The sequence below is a fragment of the Acomys minous genome (genome assembly GCF_964271855.1).
Source record: "Acomys minous genome assembly, chromosome: 2".
NCBI lineage: Eukaryota > Metazoa > Chordata > Mammalia > Rodentia > Muridae > Acomys > Acomys minous.
In genome coordinates, this window is record NC_140484.1 from 91,212,309 (window position 1) to 91,232,790 (window position 20,482).

The 20,482-nt window shown below is 43.3% G+C and overlaps 2 protein-coding genes across 10 annotated transcripts in view; one reads left to right on the forward strand and one right to left on the reverse strand.

The window, feature by feature from the left end:
- The window catches only part of GAS2 (growth arrest specific 2), a 126,425-nt gene extending 120,759 nt beyond the window's left edge, over positions 1 to 5,666 (forward strand). For all 8 annotated transcript variants that reach the window (XM_084762429.1, XM_084762427.1, XM_084762433.1 and 5 more), the window contains one exon: positions 4,499 to 5,666. In XM_084762429.1, coding sequence (XP_084618555.1) covers positions 4,499 to 4,717 — 219 coding nt within the window. In that variant the 3' untranslated portion in view covers positions 4,718 to 5,666. The remainder of the gene's footprint in view (positions 1 to 4,498) is intronic.
- Positions 5,667 to 8,696: 3,030 nt separating this feature from the next.
- On the reverse strand, positions 8,697 to 17,904 carry SVIP (small VCP interacting protein). Of its 2 annotated transcripts, none has more exons than XM_084767597.1 (4): positions 17,799 to 17,904; positions 15,579 to 15,629; positions 14,996 to 15,106; positions 8,697 to 11,187 (listed from the first exon to the last, which is right to left on the reverse strand). In XM_084767597.1, exons 1-4 carry the CDS (start codon positions 17,835 to 17,837, stop codon positions 11,173 to 11,175), a joined length of 216 nt encoding a protein of 71 aa, XP_084623723.1. In that variant the 5' UTR covers positions 17,838 to 17,904; the 3' UTR covers positions 8,697 to 11,172. The 2 variants fall into 2 exon arrangements, with proteins under 2 accessions (XP_084623723.1, XP_084623722.1); XM_084767596.1 differs by lacking the exon at positions 17,799 to 17,904 and adding an exon at positions 17,295 to 17,514.
- Positions 17,905 to 20,482: the final 2,578 nt, after the last annotated feature.

The following is a 20,482-nucleotide window of genomic DNA, read 5'->3' on the forward strand; positions in this document are numbered from 1 at the left end:
ACCTTGTTAATTCATTGGCTAAGCATAATTCAGTCAATATCCATTTAAAGTGCATTTCATAACCATTGTTATGGTTAGGTGAAATGCCCTAAGGGCTTTCAGACAATATTTGTTGAGTGGTCAAAAGAAGGAATGGACTTTCTCTTTGAAAATGTAGAGCAGTTATGTATATATAGAAATGTGTGCACAATTTTGAATATTTCAAAAATAATTTAGGAAATGTGGAGTTTAGGCTCTGACAAAGACAGGTCAGACCTCTGAGCTGCTGTGCTTGAGGTAATCTGAAATAGTGAGAAAGGATGAGAGAACTGGCAGCTGGCCCCTCAGGAGACTCCTTTGCCACATACAGCAGGCTGGGGGAGGAAGGAGGCATCAGAATGGGCAGATTATTGAAGATCTGTAAACCTCTGTCACCCTGGGGAGGGCAAACCTGCCTGGACCACTGCTGCCACCTCATCCCTGCCTGGCTGCAAATGTGCTTTGAGGAGAATGAGTTGTGGCCTCAGTTGGGAGCACAGCAGACGAAGAAGAACCACTCTCAGAGGTTCAAGTAAGCCGCGGAGTGAAGAGATGCGCCTGTTGGAAAGACTCCTGTCCCGTGTCTCTGGGGCAGAAGTGGAGTAGTGGAACCAAGGATGGCACCACCACCGTGATGGAAAGGCTGCTCTTGATGCTCGTAGGTACCATCAGGAAAGAGCTAGAGCAAACCAGATTGAGCAGAGCTAATCCAGAAAGGAAAAAGAACCTGAAGCATTTCACAGTAAGTTTGAGCTGGGACAAGACATGGCCACTCATGCATACCTCGGGCAGGGATGTCACTAAGCAAGTCTATCAGAGATGAGCATGAAGCCGTTCATGCTAAGGTTTGATCACTGAATACTGTTTCCTACTTGGTATTCTTCCCCCCCCCCCCCACTGAGACAATTTTGCTTGTTGTTTGTGTGACACAGCATGATCACCTTGAAGCACAAGTGTGCTACCAGTAAAAACCTGATACTTTTTTAAATGTTTTATGTGACTGTTTCTGTCACTTAGTGAAGCATGTAATTATTTGTGATCTACATAAATATAGACTTTCCCTTATGTCTCTGAGAAGAGAAAGAAGAGGATTTTTGGTTCTGAAGTTCTTGGTACCTACACATAATCTGACCCCTGCCTGTCTCAGCAGGCTAGGGAGTTAAGGGGGGAAAAGCTTCTTTCTGGACTCTGGTTGCACATACACCAACAGTGCACGGGGCCCCATGGAAGGGCAGAGGCATGGGACACCTAACTGTATATGTTTCATCCTGTCATTGCACTTGAACACTTGTTTCTGAATTAGAACCATAACCAGACAGTCTTCTGAAATCACCTTTGTTTATTAGGGTGTATATACGGCTTATTTTAAGCAAGCTGTTAATCTGCTCCAACTGCATATTACTGTTTCTTATATCAATGATGCTTGTGATGGGCTAATCCCCCAATGGCCAATGACTAGAAGGCACGGTAATCAAAATCTAGACTGTGGAAACAGTGACTGCGGTTAAGGAAGGGTCCTTCTGCTCCCGCTGCTGCTCACCACTTTCTTTATGACCTTCCACAAGTTTCTTGCCTCACCCGTCCTATCTAGAAGATGGAATTCTGGTAATGGCACCATTACTGAGGCAAAGTGAGTCTAACCTATGAGAGCATCATGTGAGTATGCTATTGGCAGTGCTGTGAGAGGGTGTGTGATTCCAAAACAGAGCTTGGGCATGATAAAGGGAACATGTGTGCCAGCTGCCCTTCTGTCACATGAGCAAACAGCAAAGGAAAGTGCCAGAGCAGGCTTAGTCCAGCTCAGAGCATGAGAGGTTTCACAGTAGTCCTTGATCTGTTGAACCTGGGCTCTTGAGACGCAGAGCACTATGGAGGAAGGAGCATGTGGCAAAGACTGATCACTTCATGGCAGACAGAAAGCAGAGAGCAAGTATGATAGGGGGTCCCTAGTGGCCCACCTCCTCTAAAGGCCCATCTCCTGTATTTGATCACCTCTCAATAATGTCATCATGTAGTGAGTCCATCAAAGGACTAGGCCAGAGTTCCCTGGAGGGGAAAGTTCAGAGTAACTGGGCTCGTAGCAGGTTCATTTGCTTTTAGGTTGAAATATAGTTTTGTTCATGGAGACGTGGTGGCACAAGACTCTCTTTGGAAAGAGAGCACATACCTCCATAAAGGGGCGTGGAATTTAGATCTCTGGAAGGTACCCAGCACTGTGACCTTAATATCTCAGCTCCATACCTGAAACTCCTAAGACTGATCATAGACTTCTTAGCACAAGATGAGGGCTAAATTTAAGAATACCTCCCATGAGACAGTCCCAAGCCTCTATCTCACAAAGGGTTTGAAATATGTGATGGTTGAGGTTTCTATGGAAACCCAATAGTGTCCTGAGAAATCCCACTAACTCCCAGGTACAGTGAAAGGGAAGCATGAGAGAAGAGCATGCACTCAGGCCGTCCCCTCCCCACCTTAGCAGTATTCTTTGAAATGTGAAGTACTAGAGATAAGATGTGTGTCCAGGACTCACAGTGCTTCGAGCTCTGATAAGAAGCTCCTCAAGGAAGCTTTCAGAGCGGCTGTTGCTTGCTTATGAGCACCTTTTGCTGGTACTTGTGATGTAGTGTAGGTTAGGGGAAGAAGAGAAAAACCACATGCACGCATGCGCACGCGCGCGCACACACACACACACACACACACACACACACACACACACAACACCACCAACACCAACAACTAAAAGTTGTTTCAACAACTAAAAGTTGTTTCAAATCAAAAGAGAAGCAATTTACAGTTTTGAGAAAAAAAAAAGCAGGGGCGATTTGATTTTTTTGCCAGAACAAATTACACTTTTGGCCTGGGATAATAATATCTCGTTCTTGTGGTGTCAGGTGTCTTTCAGTGTCTGACTAGAACCATGGAAGCATTGTAATGGCAGTTAGTGTTAGCTGTTTCTAAAAGGGAAGGCTCTTGTTCTAATTCTGTGGGAAACATGTTTAAATGTACACATGCGTGATAGCATCTGTTCACTATCTCCTTTAGTGGTTTAGGGGGAGGATGGCCAGTCATAGCTTGGAGTCACCTCTCCTGTGATTCCCTTCAAAATGCAATAAGAACAATCAACATCAGCAAGGAATGGAAGGTTAGATTTTTAAAAATGAGGAAACAAACACATGTGCTCCCCCCCAAACCTCACAATCATTAGTTAACCCATGAATCTAGAAAAGCACAACTGTTTCAATTATGGTGTCACTAACACCACTTTCCTCTGCTGAAGCCAGACTTACGGCCCCAGTTCCTCACAGTGGTACAGGTAGGTCCAGTGGTCTACACTGAGCAGGCTGGAAGAGCGAAGCCAGCCAGGCTGCAAGGGTATTCCCTGGTACTCCTCAGTTGCTGGCTGTGGCGGCAATAGTGTGCTGAGAACCTGTCTCCACAGGCCGGAGAAGAGGAGGTGAATGCTGTATTCCCCGTGCTCGCCAAGCTCAGTGGACAATGCTTTACTATAGTTCCATTTTGCAAGCTTCTGCAGATTTGTTCTTGAACCTTCAGAGTGTGCTTGTATGATGAGAACACTCCGGGCTGAAAGGGACTTCCCACTCTCCCCGAGAGTGAAAAACTCTGATGGGGCTGGGGGTGTGGTTCAGTTTGTAGAGTTGCCTAGCATCCAAGGTGCCCTGTGTTCAGTCCCCAGTACCATGTCTCCAGGTGTGGTGACACCTTCCTGTGAATGTAGCAGGTGTGGTACACCTTCCTGTACCCTGGAGAGGTACAGGCTGGAGCTCAGGTGGCTCCTTGGCCTGGAGGTAAGTTTCTGTTGTCCTTATTGTTTTTGTTGTTTTGGAGTGTGTGTGTGTGTGTGTGTGTGTGTGTGTGTGTGTGTGTGTGTGTGTGTGTTGTATCTGTGCTCACTCACATATATGTACTTATTTTTGTTTTGGCTTTGTTGATTTTAATAGGTGTATTCCGAAGTAATTGGGAGGACTAGTGTCAAGGAAATGTGAATTTACCACTCATTTACGCTCAATGCCTCTAACATATCTCATTTTTCTCTGAGTGCATTTTCACTTGTATTTTACAGCAAATGTGCGTGTGGCTGTTAACATCATTTATTAACATTAACACAATACCAGAGACTTCCACGGCCTCTTAAGTGGAAGGACGGAACCCTGATGTGAACTAAGGCAGTGATGAGTGTTAGTGGTCCACTGTGCAACACAGAGAAGCTTTCATATGCATCCAGTCAGAGAAGTACACACAGATGTTCTCTGCCACATGACAGGTAGATTCCAGATGGTCTCCCAAGATTCATCGGCACACTAGGTTTCTTTCCCAAGCAGACACTGTGAGCCACATGGATACACAGGGGCCATGGGAGTGAGGCAAGCAATGCTAGTTTTACTAGACTTGGGGGGGGGGGTTGCTTTGAGGTCTATGCAAACTGTCAAAACCTGACCATTTTACTGGTCTTTCCTTCCAGATGCTGCACAACAAGCATGTGATGGTCCGTGTGGGAGGAGGCTGGGAGACCTTCGCAGGCTATCTGCTCAAGCATGACCCCTGCCGCATGCTGCACATCTCCCGTGTGGACGGCAAGACATCCCCTGTCCAGAGCAAATCCCCAACCCTCAAAGACATGAACCCAGATAATTACCTGGTGGTCTCTGCCAGCTACAAGGCTAAGAAGGAAATTAAATGAAACTTGTCTCTGAAAGGGGGCTCATGCAAAGGCCTGTGTCCATTCTGCAGCGTAGTCAGCGTAGCTCACGTGCTCTGAAAACCATACATGTCATCAGGTGGGAAAATACTCAAAAGGTAGCACTATTTATTTTTAATGCATCTGTAGAACTTCACCTAAGGGGGAAAATTCTAAGCTCAGAATGAAATCAGAAATATTGTAAGCAAATCATTATTTCTCAATATGTGAACATAGTATTTAGAGCAAAGCCTAAGTAGGAACTCGTTTCTAGGTATAGCCATTGAAGGTGAACGTGCCTAGGAGACTGTATTTACGTGAGTGGGTAGGTCAACAGAAAGTGCCTGCTGTATGGCTATGAGCTAAAGCACCCCAGACACTTTTATAATGGCGGGATTTTATAGCTATTTTTTACAAAACGACAATGTGATAATGTGCTACTAAAATTGTCCGACAGCACTCCCCAGTACAGAGTCTTCACGGCCATAATACTTAACTGGAGAGGCCACCTCAGAGATGCTCACGTTCACCTGGAAGGTTGCCTTAAAGTTCATCTCTGATCTCTGGCCAAACCAGCCTCTGGGGTACTTTTGGCTGGTGCCTGTGCAGCCGCGTAGGGATAGCAGGCACCTTCCGCACACACTGCAGCTGTGTTAGGACACATTTCGCTTGGTGAGCACCTCGTGCATAAGCTGGCGTGCAGTCATGTTTTGATGTGTGGACTGCACAGTCAAATGTTCATCAACTCTGTGATTTTGTTTATTGCAAGCATTTTCTTATTAAAAATATATCTTTAGTTAGTTCTATTTTGCTATGCTGTCTCATGAAGTAAATTCACTGTAGTGAATGATGTTACAGACTTGTATATGCAGGACAGGGCTGTTTTGTACCTATGAGCAGCAAGATACTGTCCATACTGATTTAAGAATTAAAAACAAAATTAAAAAAAAAACCCACACATTATCTGTCTGTGTATCAGTGCTTCACCCTAAAATAAAGTTAATCTTCAAACTACTAATTTCCCAGCAAATTTGAGGAGTGTCCAGTTATGGCTGTGTACAATAGAGGTGGTGTGTGTTCTCAGTAGCAAACGGTGTGGGCTTGACCATGGGAGAGTCCGTAAGGGCCACTGTGAAAAGTGTTAGATGGTAGAGTTAAGCTGGTATTTCACTGTTTTCTAATAAGAAAAATTCACCTTCCTTGCTCCAGAATCCCAGAGAAAGTATCTGTATGTCACGTGACTAATTCAGCCAAACACGAAGTCTGCTCACTGGTAACTGTTTAGCAGGCATAGTGTGGGTGAGTGGCAGTTGGAAGGTACCATGGGTCTAGAAAAGCACATCAGTGCAAAACCAAAGCTGAAGAAAACCTACAGCTCTTGCGCTAGGTAAGAGAATGATCCTGGCATAGTAAATAACTCTACTGTCTTTTGAAACATATGACACTTAGTAACTTAATCTTTACTTCATCAATTAAAATCAACATTAAATTTTGCATTGTTATTGACACTCTCTCTTTAAAACTTTATCTTGTGTCCAACTTTTTCCTTTCAGTAATGAAAATTTAATTATAAATAAGTATAGCTTAACAACAAAAATAATATGTGTCCCATTAGAGCATGAGCTATCACTCAGTAATTCTGTTGTCAGAAGCTCAGTGTGGGCTTGCTGAGCTTAAGCCAGTGTCTTTAAAGCTGGGTTTCTTTCTTCACACGTGCCTTTTATGCTTTCCAGGGGCAACCTGCAGTCCTTGGCTCATGGAAGCAACATGGCATGACACTGCTCAGAGTGATCTCTATACATCTCTTCCTCTGGCTACAGGGTGGAAAAGTCTGAAATTCTTAAGATTCTGTGTGATTAGATCAGCTCTACCTAAGCTAACCTTTTAAAATACCTTAGTAAGATAGCACAACTCAGAGTGAGGACATTAGGACATGACATGTGTGGGACACCTGGAGGACTGTTAGATTATATGACTCCCACTGTGGTCTTTCAAGTATGTCTAAGAATGGGGACTAGCTGCTAGCTGATCTGTCCCAAGAGAGATATGGAAAAATAGGACTGCACCCAAAGGACATGACCAAATATAGATAGCTCTTACCGAACTGTCAAGATGCAAAAGCCTGGCATCAGTTTCTCAGCTAGGGTAACAGCCAAGGAAAGATGATAGGACAAAGATAAAGCACTGAAGATCTGAGTGTTCCTGTAACCCTACAGAGAACAGCAGCCAAGTAACCTAAGACAAAGCCATAGCCAGGTAGTGATGCAGCCTTTAAGAGACTTGCTGAAGAGCCTGTAATCCCAGAACTCTGCAGGGGCAGGTGGATCTCTGTAAGTTCAAGGCTAGCCTGGTCTACAAAGTGATCCCAGGACAGCCAAGGCTACACACACGTTTTGAAAAAAATATAGATAGATAGATAGATAGATGGATAGATAGATAGATGATAGATAGATAGAGAGATAGATAGATAGATAGATGGATGACATGCTCAAGTATAGAGGGTGGTAGAGCTGGATAGCCCCTGTATGGCAAATGATGGCAAAAGAAACCAAGTAACTGATGACTAAGAACTAATAATTTTCAGTGTTCTTTTTACCATCAATAAATTTCCTGTGGAGATTCCTTGCTGTCATTGTTAGCTATTGCTCTGTGGTTAGCCAAAAGAATAGATGCAGGGTGAATGAACCAGAAGCTTATACCATCAATGTAACTCAAAGGAAGGAATATTATTAAGATAAATTGCCCAGGTTGCAGTGTGCATTTCATAAGTTGCTGGGCAACATGCACTAAGAAAACAATTTCTCTTTTTTCCCTGAAAATAATACACAATTCAAAGGCAGAGCCACTAGGGCATCCAGTGCTCTTCAGAGTCTAACATAAGTGTCACAGGTAGAGTGGTTTATATGTATTTAGTTCTTAAACTGTGGTAGTCATGTTCCGACTACCAAAAGGTGTGCAAATACCATAAAAGAGAAGATCAGTGTAGTAAAAAGTCACATTGAAAGAGGACTGGGAGTTCATGTCAGTGACAAAAATTTCTGAAACAAAAGCAAAACAACTTGAACAGCCTGCTCTACACACAGGTGGCTTTCGTAGGTAGGTTTTTGTTGATGATGCTGTCTTTCATGTTTGATTGGTTGGTTTTAGAAAATTAATGTGTAGGGCTTCATTAATATATCTCAGTCAGGATACAGTATGTGGTGTGTGTATGTGTGTGTGTGTGTGTGTGTGTGTGTGTGTGTGTGTGTGTGTGGTCTATGAGAGAATTTGAGGTGTTTACTTAGAAAAGAAGTTTAAGAAATAGATAGGTATTAACAGAGAGACTTACAGCTGGTAACTAGTTGACATTCTGAGAATAACAACAGACCATGGGAATGCTCAGATCTAAATAGGATGTCTCAATGGGAGAATACAAGGGATGGGATAACCATTGAGATGTAACAAGAATAAATAAATAAATGGGAAAAAATAAATAGGATGTCTCTTTTACCCCACCCCCTAACATTCACAGATCACCATAGAAAGGAGCAGAGCAATTGTAAGTATGAGGTGTGGAGAGGAGGACAAGGAAACTACTTTCTGGATAGAGTCGGGAAGTTGCACATATGAGCTTCCAGCTGCTGTGACAGCACAAGAAAGACCTGTAAAAGCTCAAGCAAGACAAAATCCAAGCACGGTGTGAGAGGTGAGCACAAAGTCCCACCTCCATCTAGTAGCATTGGATGGAGGGTGGGTGAAGAAGAGTCCACTTTAAGAGTGTGACTTTTGGCAGGCCTCACAACCAACAGTATTTGGGTAGCACAAACTGGACTCTGCGGTTAGTTTTGAAAAGGAAATAAAAGTGGACATGAAGTTGAGTGGATAGGGAGATGGAAGTTGATCTGGCAGAGATGTATATAATAAAAATACATTGATTTAAAAAAGACATATATCCCTTTTCTCTCAAAACAGGAAACAGGCACATCCACCAAACTCTTGCCAATCTGTTAAATTATATGCTTTATTCAAAATCGACAAGGTATACCATGTTGCATCTTCCAAGGACACGATATAATTCTTATTGGTGAAAATAAGTCAAAATCTTAGATAAAAGATCAATTCAAATTTCATGTCAGCTTCCCAGGGTTCTGGGGAAGACACACAGAGCATTCCCACAGTGCTTTATATCTCAAAAGATAAGAGCAATAACAACATAATAACAGCTCTTCTTTACAGGATGAGGCAAGAAGCATGCCCCCTCCAGGCAGCCACCAGTTAGCTCTCCATGACAAATCCCAGAGACGTGGAAGTGTCCCTGACTACAAAGACAACTCCCAATTTATTAAGATGGAGAAGAGGCATTTTACTTCAATAGAGGGCTGGAGGGAACTTTTATACAGAAAGATGTATGTTCATATACCCAACAACAATGCAGAATACAACATGTGGGCTTGTAATATATCGGAAACTAATACATCATATTCAAGATATAATCATAACACAAACTAGACAATGGAGCCACTTCCAGATGTTCCCAAAACATGTAACCTGTCACGAGACCTCCTGTGATGATATATGTGACTTTTTTTTTAATCATCAGCCATATCCATTTCTGAATTAGAATTGACTGCAGCTATCATACACTGGTTTCCTTTCTTTATCTGATGGCTTCTTTTATGTTTTAATAATTTGTCCATAACATTTGGAAGATACATTCAACATTATGATGTTTTGTTATTTAAGCTGTAAATTATAGAAAAATAATCTCTACATCACTGTTCATAACCTAAGGAAAATGTTTAGATGTATATATTATTCTTAATTCTTAATAGCCATTTCCTAGTTTCTTATCAAGCATCCTGTTTTCTCTTTTCCTCTTTTTAATCACATTCATGAGATGCAAGTCATCATTTAGTGCCTATGACATGTGTGGCCTTGAGGGAAGGCTGAGCACATCATCATATACTGGAGCAAGCCATAGGCATGCACATGGCCTTGGATCTACAGAGGCAGCTCACAGTGTATCCTAGTTTCCTCAAGGAAGGAATATACCTGTGTATCACATGTGCCTCTAGAGTAGAGGAGCATGCCATTGGGTTATAAATGCAGCAATACCCCTGAAAGCAAGCCTTTTCTTTGCAGAAGCCACATCCTAATTATTGAAAGTGAAGGGAAGAGATTGTGATGTGTGTGCTAATGAGACGAAGGCTTCCTATAGCTAAGGATGGCGTGTCCTGCCTCCCTCCCCATTGAGCTGTTAGACATCCTTCCTATGTTAGAAATATTAATTACCAAGATAAAGTAAAACTTATGTCTAAAATTCACTTATTGATCTCACTATCATTTATGAAGGAAAATATCACTAATCTCTAAATGAAGAAAACTGAGCTGATACAGTTACATGTCTATCAATTCTAGGGAAGGGTCTGGCTGGGTGTTGGCACTGTAGTCTTAGCATCTATAACAGCAGCATCCTTGTACCCTTGCACTTTTGCATATTTGCTCACTATCTAACAAGAACAAAACAAGCCACAAAGTCATAAGTCCAATCTAAAGAGCGGAGATCTGCACACCTCTTTTCTGACTATCCCATCCAGTTGCCCCGACGTTTGAGTGCTTGAACTGTCCAAGTACAGAATTTACATATTCCTCTTTCATACTTTTATTGGCAACATCATGTCTGTATAGATCTTATAATTATTCTTTAATAAATACAAAAGAATAGAAATGCTCATGAAATTTAAACAAGTACCACTCATTGTCACTGACTCAGTTCTTAGTTGGCATCATCCCTTCACCCTTCACTACACAGTCCTCCATGTTTCCAGTGGGAAGGTCAGAAGGGCACTGCTCTGACGCCCTGCTGACTTATAACTTCAAGTTAATATGATATGCCTTCGGTACAGAAAATAAATTAGCAGAGAGTCAACATCTGCCTACAAATATCCATTTCTTAGTGGGTTATAAAAATAAAGATTTCCTTCCCCTGAAGTCCTTCAAATGCATCTTCAGGATTTTCCCTGACGATCAGCTTAAAGGCACTGTGTCTGGAAGCAAAAGTCTCCCTATCCAGTGAAACGGAGGCAGGCGGCAGGCTGTGCCACGTGACTAAGTAGCAAGGTTACTTACAAAGCAGAGGTGTAACAGCAAACTTAACACTGAAGATATATGTGGGGCCAGGACACACCATGTATATACACCTTTTGGATCCATATTTTAGAACTACAGAAAATGTGAAGTTACTCCCTACAGAAGAGAAAAATAAATGTAGTGAAAGTGAAATAGAATGAAAAGCTGGGTCATTTAGTAAGTTTGAAAATCAAAAATTTTACCAATATTTTTGTGTACAGTTTTAGCACTTCACTCAAGGGCACTAAAGACAGGTCTGACTCTTCAGCTCTACAAAGAGGACACATTCGGCTGCCATCCGTCCAATTGCAGGTGTTGGATGCAGGATTCTCCTGCAGGTACAATATGCTTCATGACACTGTCCACTACAAAAAGTGAAAATACACAGCCATCAGTAAATTTGTATTTAAACAATGTAACTATATCCTAATGAACAAGCAAAAAGAAAATTATTATGGGACAAATATGCAAGGAATGCAAAACTGATTTTTGCAAATCGCCACAAATAATGCAATTTTATATTACAACAAAAATCTGAAATAAGACAACAGCTTAAAAATAAAGACAAGACAATCTTGTGGAGTAGGCAAAAGAGTTGCCTTGCATGGATCCCATTCTTTTGGATGGACACCCCTGTTCTCTACCTGAAACTCCCTCAGACGCCAGAGTCTCGACAGCCTGGAATGGGGCCAAAAGATCCGGTCCCTGGTTACTAGATTTCTCTCAATGGTACATGAATCATGCTGTACCCAAGAAATAGGGCCCAGAGTGGCTGCTTTCCAATGGCCGTCCTTGATAGACTCCATTCGACCTAAAAAGCTGTACTAGGCCAGAAGCCATCTCCAGACTTCTGTTGTCCCATGAAGCTTGTCCCTCAGTAATAAGAAGTGTCATATACCTGCTCACGTGTGTGAATAGCTGTTCACCAGACTCAGAAGCTGGCAAATGCTGAGTCAGCCTCATTAGCTATATCCCAAACACTCAACCCAGTGAACGGAAAAACAGCATCAGTGAAAACAAACATACAAACAAAGAAAGGAATACTTTCATCTTGAGCCACGTCTAATAAAGAGTAATTATCAAATAACTTGTATTAAGATTTTTTTCCCTTTTTTTTCCCCCCTAAGATAGGGTCTCTCTGTGTAGCCTTCGCTGTCCTAGACTTGCTGGCCTCAAACTCACAGTGATCTGCTTGCCTCTCTCTCCCAAGTGCTAGGATTAAAGGCATGTGTCACCATGCCCAGCTATCTTTCCCTTTCTTGAGGGAGAAAATACTCCATTTGTATTTTGGTTGTTGTTGTTTTTAGGTAACGTTTATGAAATCTGTGATAATAAGTTTTAGAAAATCCTCCAGGTAAGATCAGTGAATAGTCATAGTTGCTTAAATACTATTTTCCAAGAAATATTTAGGGCTGAAGTTTTATAAATCGTTATTTTAATACATTTCCAAAATTAAGGACTGGCGTGGTTAATTTGCTGTTATTTTGAAGCCTAAATATCTTGTGTCTTTTAGTCTGTAAAAAAAAGAAGTACAGGGCTGGAGAGAGAGCTCTGTGGCACTGCTCTCCCAGAGAGCCCGAGTTGTATCCCCAGCACCCACACTGGGAGCTTCACAACGACCTGTAACTCCAGCTCCAGGGGACCAAGTGCCTCCGGCCTCTGAGGACACCTGCAATCACCTGCACATTCCCCACCCCATATGCACATACATAATTAAAAATAATAAAACCTACACCTTTAATATGAGGTGATACAGTCTACAACACATATGCGATATATTCTGTATTATTTAGGACTTTTAAACATGAGTCTCTATTTAACAGTTTCTTGTAAGACTAGTGTGAATACAACATTGGAAATTCTCAGCCTGGCTTTACACTGAAACCACACTGGTAAGATAAACATCTTTGTGTACACCACCACCCGGAGGGACACTGCACTTATCAGGCACAGCCCTAGTGAGACCTCAACACTGTACCTTGCCCGCTGTTCCTGCATTATCATGTCCTCTGTGGATCTGGTAGGGTTGTAAATTGGTGTGGGCATTGACCCCAGTGTGGGAATCACAGGGTTTCTTCAGGTAAGCCCCTTTCTATCAGTCCATGAGCACCATCCATCCCACCTCTGGGTACAGGCAGATATAGGATATATATCAATGGGGGGGGGTGCATTTTCCTCATTATAAGAATCTTCCTGGTCTGTGAGACCCTCCAGGCAGTGCACCAAACAACGTGACATTGGAAGACCACACTAGGAAGACAGAGCTACTGCCTACATTATACTGTAGCTGCTGTTATTCCTGAGGCCCCAGCACATTCTTTTTGAACTTCTTGTTTTAAGCACTGGTGAGGTGGTTACAGGGGACAGGGACCCAGTCGCTGAAACTGCTGGTTACAGGGGGCGGGGACTATCACACAGTGGGCAGCGGCAGAGCACTGGGGCATGGCTCATTCCTTTTGAGAAAACCCTGCAGCTGCTTTGCAGCTCGACGCTCATGACAGTTTACTGGAGATTTCATAAAAGAAACAGGAGGAAAAGAGAAAGAATAGGCCTGGAAATGTTTTTGGTTGTGAGCTCTTCCGAGAAGCCTGAAGTAACATGAGGCCTGAAAGTAACACCAGGCCTAGTATCTTTCCAATCTACAAGCTTCCGAATGAGGGAGCTTCAGATTCACGGAAGAAAGCCCGATTCTCAGCCTTGAAGAGCAAATGGTAGGCTTGCTGGGCTATCGCATGTGGAACAAATGTTTTCCTACTTCTGACTGCATGGATGACGGCTATGGCAACTAAGCTTAGCACCTAGCACTGCCGGTGAGCTTCCCTCGGCACCTGGGCCCCTCCCAGGGAACAGAGGATCTGAGCATCACTCCTAGTGCTGAGATGTACTGTCTGTCTCTTCTTGATCTTGAGAATTAGACCTAGTGGCAGCTTCTTATCTTAGGTGGAAAAAAGAACATGTTTCTGACAACAATTTGATCCTGTTATCTATCAAAACTATTTGTCTTCCTTTTAAGCCTAGGAAATGATATTTGCAAAAATGGCCACGTGACATAGCTGAATACTGAGCCTAATTATTTTATGAGTTATTAAAGGTCCAACTTAGAAAATAAGTTGCCGTTTCATTTAATTCATCAATTGAAACTGGATGAAGTATCTTACAGTGGTAAATAGCACAGCTAACTGCTATTGGCAGGAGTCATTCCTGGGCTTGCATCGACTCTGCTCAGGGTGGTCTAAGTTTTGCCCCACAGTTCTGGCCCACAAATGTGCCTGAGAGTATGTGTGTCTGGTTCTGAGACAAAACCAAATGGCACTTCAGAGTAATTAACTGACGAGCTGAGAACAATTAAGGGCACTCTGCTGTTCACAATTATCTCGATGCTACAAGTAGTGCCCCTGTGAAATGCATCTGTAAAACAACAACACCTGAACTGTGTTACTTTCCTGAGTAGCAACACCTACAACAAAACCTTTGCACTCCTGCTAGGCTACAGCCTCCAGCTGAAGGACCTCCCTCGCTTAGCCTGTTCGCCAGCGGCACACCCACAGTCTATTCAAGAGACGTAGACATGGGGAGAAATATGTAACACTCACTTGACCAAACCATAGTCTAACTTCACATTTGCATAATTAAGATATGAGTGACAACAGAGGGATCAAGAGTCCCTAAAGCCTGGATGGACTCCAGGGAACCTGTAGGTAGGGGGAGTCAGGGGTTCGAGGCCATCCTTGGCTACATAGAGAGTTTGAAGCCAGCCTGGGTTACAGGAGACGGTGTCTCAAAAAACAAGCCCAAAGCCCAAAGTCCCAAACTGTGGAGTGAGATCATTAAAGCTACAAATCAGAAATTTTAGAAGAATCCAATTTCATGATTTATGTACATCTATCACAATGACAGTTGGGTGGAGTTTTACATTCTCAATACCGTGTCCTATATGGCTTGATATTTTTTTTCTTTCACGCAATGATGATTAGCATTATATTTAAAACTATTAAGATACTGTGACTAGAAGGAAAATCTATGACTTTTTTGGAAAAGAAAGCAAACAAATCCATTCCAATAATGGTAAAATAAATAGATACTTCCTCTAAGCTCTGCTGTTTTCAGGTTGCGTGGAGTCTTTCCCAGGCCTGCCCAGGCTAGTTACTGCATCAACTGCGCTGTGATACTCACCCTCAGTCCCCCGGCTGGCGGACCCGAGGCTTCCATCTGCTTCTCCAACTGTTCTTTCTTCTTCCTCTTTGCCTCCACTGACTGAATATCCAAAATCCCCCGAGATGCAGCCTTTAAGAAATTCAACAAGAAACGATTACAGGAAAAAACCAAAAGTACCTGCTGTCCAAAGCTGCTTGCTTTGCTCTTTAGCTTTTCCTTTAGGGGTGGGGAGTTGTTATGGTTTGGGTAATAGGACAGTGTGCTACCAACAGCCTTGCATAAAACACAGCCATTTCTTCAGGGAGGATTTTTCTTTTAAGCACGAGGAATTCTTCTTTAAACCTAGTTCACATACAGTTGTCAGCATGGCAGTTTTATCCCGAGGAAGAATTCTATTGCAGGACAGACTCAAGTGTAGAGTCATCGGGAGCTGTTTTCACAGTAAGTGATCTGAGTGTATGTAGCTCATGGATAATTGGACATCATTTCAGGAGTGTTTATCTCCAAGCGCTAAACTGTGGATGTCATCAAGCACTTTGCATTTACAGAGCAGGAGCAGGAAAGACAGCTACAGAAAGTGAAATAAACACTGTCCCCTCACCTCCTTCTGCCTTCTTTCGGCCGCCTCTGCCAGCTTTGCTCTTTTCTCTTCCTACAAAAATGCAGAACACATGAGTCAGAGAGAAAAGTCAATCAGGATGGACCCCTTACACACCTTTTACTTAAGAGGCAACAAAAGTAAGTAATAATTTACAAATCGAAACCGCATGTATGTATGGGTGCAAAACGCCTCAGGAAGAAAGTTCCTGTGAAAGACCACTAAGATGTGTTGGACCGACAGTCCTAGATGCTAATTATGTGAAGGGCTGTTCGCAGGACAGCTGGAACCCAGTTCAAGACTAGGCTGAGCAATGTTGCAAGAGTACGCCTTTACTCAAGCAAAAATAAAACAAAATAACCCGGAAGTCTATCAATACTGCAATATTTATTAAATATTTCACTTTCTGAATGGCATTCTCTAGACCAACATACCAAATTAGCACATCTGAGAATAAATACAGGTTGGCCTACAGAATACTTACTTCTTATAAAAATGGACTTACAGTGGGGACACATTTTTTTTAATGGTGTTTAATCCATAAGGATAGAAACATAATTTGAAAGTTAGTTTAAGGCTGGGCGTGGTGGCACATGCCTTTAATCCCAGCACTTGGGAGGCAGAGGCACGCAGATCATTGAGTTCGAGGCCAGCCTGGTCTACAAAGTGAGTCCAGAACAGCCAAGGCTAACACAGAGAAATCCTGAAACCCTGTCTCGAAAAACAAAACAAAACAAAACAAAACAAAAAAAGTTAGTTTAAAAGGAGAAGAAAGCAGGCTGGAGTCGTAGGCACTAAGAGTACAGTAATGAAATACAGAGACACCCAAGCATCCAAAGCTCAAATTCTGGCCAGCCTGGAAACAAATGCGAGCAAATACACACATGTGTATGTAATTAATCAGGAAGAAACACAATGGTCGTGGTGGGTAAGGACTAGGACGAAGATTGCTGGACACAGAGCATGTTTATTTAGATGGTCAGGGAAATCCTAGGTGCTAAGTGAAACACACCAACGGGCCCTGTAATTAAGGGAAGAGGACAGGAAGACAGATGGGTTAACAAATGCTAAACAAAATTAACAGCATTTAAAAACAGCAGCAGGCATAAAGGCAAGATGAACTTTCCCACATTGACTATCCAGTCACTTTAGTATCTATAACTATTAATATTCTTCCCCAAGTCCCTCATTTCTTCAACTAATTTTTAGCTACTCTGAGAACTGATGCCGAGAAAATTAGATCGTTATATTATCAAATATGGTAACAATATTAAAATAAATATACTGTTATAGCATAAGGCCTGCTTGGATTCAAATAATAATAATAATAATAAAGGACTGTTTTCACATAAATATATCCCAAATAAAGCACTACTGGGAATCTACACCCAAATGAATTGATTGTTTATGTGAAATTCAAACCTGGCCAGGCCCCCAGCTGTTACAAACTAAGTGGAGAACGCGGGTTAGTAAAAATATCCACTAAATGGTGCGAAACGCCGCCCGTCGTCCAGGACCTTCTATGTACAGCTGGTACAGACAGGAGATGATGCACATGTCGGGAGCAGCCCCTGGGGACATGCCATTCCCCAACTGTCCCATCCAAGAAGGGTCCGCAGGACAGCCTCGGGGAGGGTCCAGCGGCCTGGCAGGTGCACCTTCCGCCCGGCTGCACTGCAACGGCCGCCGCGAGGAGCAGAGCGAGGCCGGCTTACTCACCGGGCTCGGGGACGGTGGTGCGGACTCCGCGGGACAGGGCCAGCACAGCCCCATGGGGACGCTGGCACCTGGGGCAGGGAACCTGAATCCTCGCTGGGGGCTGCAGCAGGCCCCGCCCCGCAGCAAGACCCGGCCCCACCTGAGAGGCCAGCCCCGCCCCGTGGCGAGCACCACCACAAGCTCCGCCCAACTTCAAGCACCACCCTGTCCTGCCTGTGGCAGGCCCCGCCCTACCCGACCTAGCAACAAGCCACGCCCCTCCATGCCTACGGAAAGCCACGCCCCCAGTGCGAACCGGCTACACCCGACCCGGCGGCGATCCCCTTTCATCCGGTCCAGCATCAAGTCCCGCCTCCTCAAAAAATGCCACCCAATAGGAACTAACAGCAACCCACCCAGGGGCCCCTCTAATAAGCCCTGAAGCCCTCCTTATGGCAACGCTCCACCCATCTGCGGCAAGCCCCGCCCCCAGTGCGTTTGCCTTCTTTGGGCTCCGCCCCTCACCGTAGCGTTCCACCTGACCCACAGCTCCGCTCCAGCCATTTAGCTGTCAGCCAGCCCCTCGAGAAGAAACGCCCCACTCCCTTCCCGGTTTTACACACATCCCTGCACGGTTCTCCCGAGGTTCCACTCTTCCTGGCCTGTCTGCTTTAGCGCCCTCTGCCGTCCCGCGGAGTTCAGCCCACCCGCCCCAGGAGCTCTGCGCATGCGTACGTCGGCGTGGGTAGGCACCTGCTGAATAAAAGCAGGGAAACTAGGAATTCTGGCCCCGGAAACCTACACTTCAAGGTGCTGTCAGCTACCTTGTCGGCTTCTCAGTGGGGTCAGTAACTGTATCGCTGCACTGGCAGGATGAGAAAATCGACACTCAGTCCCATCTCAGAGGCAGCCTCTCCCTACCCACGTTTTCCTCCAGGGACCACCCAGAAACACTTCAGTGAAGTATAGTTCACGTTTTAATAATCGTAAGCCTGCTCTGGCATCTGATAAATTAGATTTAGAAACACTAGGGTCAGGCCATAGCGTGTCCAGCCCATGCCCAGCGCATGTCTCCCCACACCCAGACTTTGCGATTATTCTGACAGCTTATATTTCCAAAACGAGGCACGTTTATTCTTTCTTTTAGGCGGGTATGTAATAGTTTTTCTGTCTGTCAGTCTGTGTACAGTGGTGGCATTTCTTTTTTTTTTTTGCCGTTTTTTTTCTTCCTTTTTCTCCCTCCCTTCTCTTTCTATCCGTTACTATTTCTCTTCTTTCTTCGTGGATTACCACCACACACATTTCGTTTGGGACAAATGCTTCCATTTTCTTTGGTAAACACACAGAAATTATTACTAAATTTAAGTTGCTGCACTTCAAAATAGTACAAATACATTTTGTAATTCTATATTTTTATTTCTCGTAGACATGTATGAGAATTTATCCCCATATTATCAGCTGGGAATTTTTAGTTTTTTCCATCTTCAGTTTCACATTTTGTTAGTTTCATGTTTTGATAAATTTCACAGAACTGCAAAGCAAAGTTACTACAAATTCATCTCAGGTATAAGATTCCTGGTCATTTCCTTCGGCTTCACCAAACTCCGATTTTCTAATTATTTTGTCTCTGACCTCCTTATTCTTAGAGAACTTCCACTAGAGAAATCGTTCAATTTTAAATTATTCCTCTGCCTTTTAAGATGTTCTTCTCCTAGCCTCTTAGCAGTTCTATAACCCAGAACTTTATCAAAGACCAGTGTGTTATAACTTTGAAATACAACACTCAGAAATAGCGCTTCTCTTTCCCCATCTCTGTAGAACCCTGGGTGTTTGAATTCTCTTAGTTTCAGTCAGCAAATGTAGGTGGTTCAAGGACATGGAACACCTTGTATGCTAAAGTCTTCCAGCTCCATTACACTGGGTCACCCTGAAGGCTAAATCTTGGTTGTCAACTTCATTCCCAATTAAGGAATTGCCCTTTTCATGTTGGTCTGTAGGCATGTCTGTGGGACAATTTCCTGATTGACAATTGACAGAGGAGGACCCACCCCACCATGGGTAATAGTATCATCTCTTGGCTGGAGGGCCCTGACTTGTGGAAGAAAAATAGCCGGACTTCAGCCAGGTAAGCAAGCCAGTAAGCAGTGTTCCTTCCTGGGTTCTGTTTCAAGCCTTGGCTTCTCTGGGTGATGGACTATACACTGTAACAAGAGGCAAACCCTTTCTTTCCTATGTTGGCTTTAATCAGTGTTTTATCACAGCAATAGAAAGCAGACTAACATAGTAACTTCAAGGTGTGCAATTGATCCTGCTTTTATTGCAATGCAAGTGTATTCTGCCTCCTCCTCAATATAAATATTTCATTCTTTGTTGAATCCAATTACACTTTTTCTTATATATCAGTTTTTTCCAGTTGATTTATTTTAATTAAAAATGTATTGATTAAAATGAAGGGAAAACAATTTACAACACGAAATATTTCCAGCTCTTTCATTCTCTTGAGATGAGAGCTGTCCATAGGAGTATTCCATGAGAGTTTTGTGGTAGAGAGCTTGGAGAAGCTTTCTGTGAATAGGAAATGATTATTATCTAAGAAAATAATGATACGCAAGAGTAGGAGCTGGGTATGTCAGCTATCAACCTGTTGGGTAACACAGGGCTTTCCCTAGCTGTGACACAAGCCCATTGTGTGCCCTTGTCTTCTTTGACACAACTACTTCATTGTCTGTGTTAGAGTTGTGTCAACTTGACACAAGCTAGAGGCATCTGGGAAGAAGAAACTACAATTGAGAAAAAAAGGCTTACATCAGATTGCCCTTAGACAACCCTATAGGATATTTTGACTGATGATTTGTGTGAGAAGGCCTAGCCCACTATGGGTGGTGCCACCCCCGGACATGGACACATGGAAAGCAGATTGAGCAAGCCAAGAGGAGCAAGTCAGTAAGCAGCACTGCTCCATGGGCTCTGTTTCAGTTCCTACCTTCAGGTTCCTGCCTCCTGTTCCTGCTCTGACTTCCTCAGTCATGGAGTGTAACCTGAAGGTTGTAAACTGAAATAAACTCTTTCCTTCCCAAGTTGCTTTGCGTCATGCATTTATCACAGCAACAGGAAGCACACTAAGACACTTCCGAACTTTGAGAGTAGGTCCACATTGTAATCTTGAGTTTGATGCTGTCTGTTTTTCTACCTTAAGGAAGGCTGCTTTA